Source organism: Colobus angolensis, unplaced genomic scaffold, assembly GCF_000951035.1.
Source record: "Colobus angolensis palliatus isolate OR3802 unplaced genomic scaffold, Cang.pa_1.0 Scaffold198, whole genome shotgun sequence".
NCBI lineage: Eukaryota > Metazoa > Chordata > Mammalia > Primates > Cercopithecidae > Colobus > Colobus angolensis.
Genome location: NW_012115132.1, coordinates 205,281 through 208,822, shown reverse-complemented (window position 1 = coordinate 208,822; position 3,542 = coordinate 205,281). Strand labels below are relative to the sequence as shown.

The 3,542-nt window shown below is 35.0% G+C and overlaps 1 protein-coding gene across 1 annotated transcript in view; it reads right to left on the bottom strand.

Annotated features, from left to right (window-relative positions):
- Positions 1-512: 512 nt before the first annotated feature.
- The window catches only part of HAS2 (hyaluronan synthase 2), a 17,490-nt gene continuing 14,460 nt past the window's right edge, over positions 513-3,542 (bottom strand). The window contains exon 3 of the mRNA XM_011941057.1: positions 513-3,426. Coding sequence (XP_011796447.1) covers positions 2,497-3,426 — 930 coding nt within the window. The 3' untranslated portion in view covers positions 513-2,496. The remainder of the gene's footprint in view (positions 3,427-3,542) is intronic.

Genomic DNA, 3,542 nt, shown 5'->3' with positions numbered 1-3,542 from the left:
GGGATGTTACTGTACAAAATGGTTATTTTTTAAATGTGACACTTCTCCAAAATCCATGTGTTCTCTTCTATAAAATCCATTTTATAGAAATGCCATGATTTATTTAATTATTGCCCTCATCATTTGATTTTAGGTTAAGGTTTTGTTATTATTTCTGAATAATGCTGAAATAAACAAGCTTGCTTATAATATTTCTGCATATCTGATTTTTTTTTCCTGCTATACGTTACTATAATAAACAAAATTGTCTAAATTTGTGCTGCTTTCAAGGGAAGCAGAAGAGAAAATTATAGACAAGGGTAATGATAATTAAACAGTCTCTCTCCTCTCTCTCTGGTTTTCCAGATTTCCAAACCACACCAATTTTGGGGATTTCTACCTAATAATAAGTAACATTAAATGACATATTCTTTTTTACCAACCATCATTTTTTTAAACCCCCCCTTCCTAAATTCATACCATTATAATCAGGAAAACAGAGTTCCCCCTTCCCTTAGAAAAAAAGGCAATTATCTTATCAAAAATATTTTATTTACAAAAAATTAATTATACTATACATCCTATACTGGAAATACATTGAATAATTGCTAAAATAAATACAGGCAATTAATTCAACTTTTTATAAGAATGAGAGAATTTGACATTTGAATGTTATCAAAGCTTAACTTAGAACATAAATAGTTAAAAAGGCAAACTCAAGTTTTCGTCTCATTTATTGGCATGGTGTGATTGTTTCCCACAAGCTCTCCAATCAGTGAGAGTCTTGAGTTTCAGAAGATGTACCTTTTTGTACTCTGAAGGTAGAATGTGCAGCTTTTTCTTAGGCAGGATAGATGTAACATAGATGACTGCATAAAAAAGAGGCAGAAAGGCAGGAAGCCCATTTTTTTTTTAACACTTCTCCATGTGTCTCTGCCTCACCATAATGCTGTTTATTCAATTATTCATATATTCCGTTCAACACAGGTCTACACAGCACCAGCTACAAGGCAAGGTCAATTGTGTAAAAACTAAAACTGGATAATGGAGGCCTTGTAGTAACTAAATTAGCCAAGTTCAGAGTATTTGGTTCAATAATTTTTATATGTGCCAATCATTGGTATACTTATTAAACCTTGATGTCACTTCTACTGTGTAGACATTTTTATACAGGTCCAGAACAGGAAATAGGAAGCGATGACCTGTATAATTCAGAAAAACAAAATTCCTCATTTTGAAGTAAAAGAGGATAGATACTTGGTGATTCTATCTGCCAATTTTGAATTTGTGTTTTATAATTTATCCAACTCACCTGTGTAAACATTATACTAACATGTAAAGTGAACTGGCAAGTTGAAAAATAAAAGACAGGCAAAACATGGTCAATGTATAGGTAGGACCCAGTAAATTCAGGCCACAGAACAAAACCTTTGATAAACTGCATTGTATGTGTCCAAATTATACAGATAATTTCTCCACTTTCCACTTGAGTTGGTCTGGGAAAACAATGCCAGAATCTCCAAAGATTATTCATCTTTGATACCCATGTTTCGTCCAGTGCTGGATGCCTACTGTTTTCTTTCAAAGACTATCATTCCCTTTTTAAAAAAATCTTATGAAAAAATTGCACTGCCTTTGGCCTTGATTTTCAATGATTTTTTTTTTAACGTACACACGAAAGTGTGTATTTTTACTTCCAAAGTGTGACAGGTATATTGGCCTTTTGTAAAAGAAATAAAAACAAAAAGTTAAAATGTTGAAAGTTTAAATACTTTTTTCACAGAAATAAACTATTCAATTTTAAAAGGTAGAGAGAGAGAAACATTTTATTCTTTCTATCATAAACATCAGTCAACCAAGCTTCACATTTTGGGCAGGATTTTTTAAGTATAAATTTTTTAAGAACTTATTTTATTTTAAAAAAGGAAGAACAGGTTTATTTTGGCAGAGAAGTAAAATATAGAATATGCAAAAATTGTCTTTAAGATTGGCATACAAAATTTAAAAACACAGTACAATTATATCAAAATACAGCACAGCCAACGGCCTTTAAAACTTCCTTTGGCATTTCATTTGGTAAAGTTAAAAAGAAAATTCTTCCTAAAAAAAAAAAAAAAAAATTATCTATCAAAACAGTCCATAAGTTAGGTTGTATAGGTTGAAAGAACTTTTCCTTGAGTTTCCAAAATCCTTTTCTTCCATGATAACCCACATAAAGCATGGCTAGTGAGGTATATAGGGCAAAACACTTTCAGGCGGATGCACAGTAAAGAAAAAGTGCATAAACAAAGAATTCATCCCATTTTCATAGAAATAACAGGTTAAATCTGAGTTTCTTCTTGTTGATGTATCGTTTTACTTTGGCAGAATGAAAATAAACCCACATAAATGTCTTTGTTCAAGTCCCAGCAGCAGTGATATGTCTCCTTTGGTGGCATTATCTGATGCCACAATACTGTACAGCCCCTAGAGGAACTAAGGTGTTGTGTGTGACTGCAAACGTCAAACCATGGAAGATCATACATCAAGCACCATGTCATACTGTTGTCCCTTCTTCCGCCTGCCACACTTGTTGATGAGAACAACATACAGCGTCAAAAGCATGACCCAATAGCATGCATAGAGCAACGTTCCAACAATGAGAACTGTCTGTTTGGATTCTGAAAATGGCCTTTTAGATTCCTTATAAATGGTGAAAATCACACCACCCAGGAGGATTGTAAACCAAACTGACACTGGAATGAGTCCTATGAAATTAACCACAATGGTTTTCCTTCCTGATGTGCCCCACCCAGCTTTGTTTATTGTTGCAATTGCAAACATCTTGGCGGGAAGTAAACTTGACATGTATAACACTGAGTAGAGAGACATGAAGACCATGACGATATTTCCTCTAAGGCAGCTGGCAAAAGATGATTTTATGAGACCTACTAGCTGGACAGTTAACAAGAAGAGGAGAATGTTCCAAATTTTACCCCGGTAGAAGAGCTGGATTACTGTGGCGATGAGAAAGAAAGGAAAGAATCCAGTGATAATCGCTTCATAGGTCATCCACAAGTGATGTTTGTGAAACCACATTGCATTGTACAGCCATTCTCGGAAGTAGGACTTGCTCCAACGGGTCTGCTGGTTTAGCCATCTGAGATATTCTATAGGTGTTTCAGTAAGGCACTTGGATCGAGCTGTGTATTTTGTTGCATAGCCCAGACTCAGCACCCGGTTCGTGAGATGCCTGTCATCACCAAAGCTACACTGGTTGCCCATAAATTCTTGATTGTACCAATCTTCCACAAACTCATGCAACAAGGAGTTTCTGTACATTCCCAGAGGTCCACTAATGCACTGGACACACCCAAAATAAGACTGACAGGCCCTTTCTATATTAAAAGCCATCCAGTATCTCACACTGCTGAGGAATGAGATCCAGGAATCATACTTGTTTAAAATCTGCAAGAAGAAAAACATAAGTAAAAGGTAAGCTTTAGCTAAAAATTCCAGCAAAACCTGTTCCATCCTGAGGTAACTACCTGGAGTGAGATTTGTTATTTTATCCTCCTATTTTG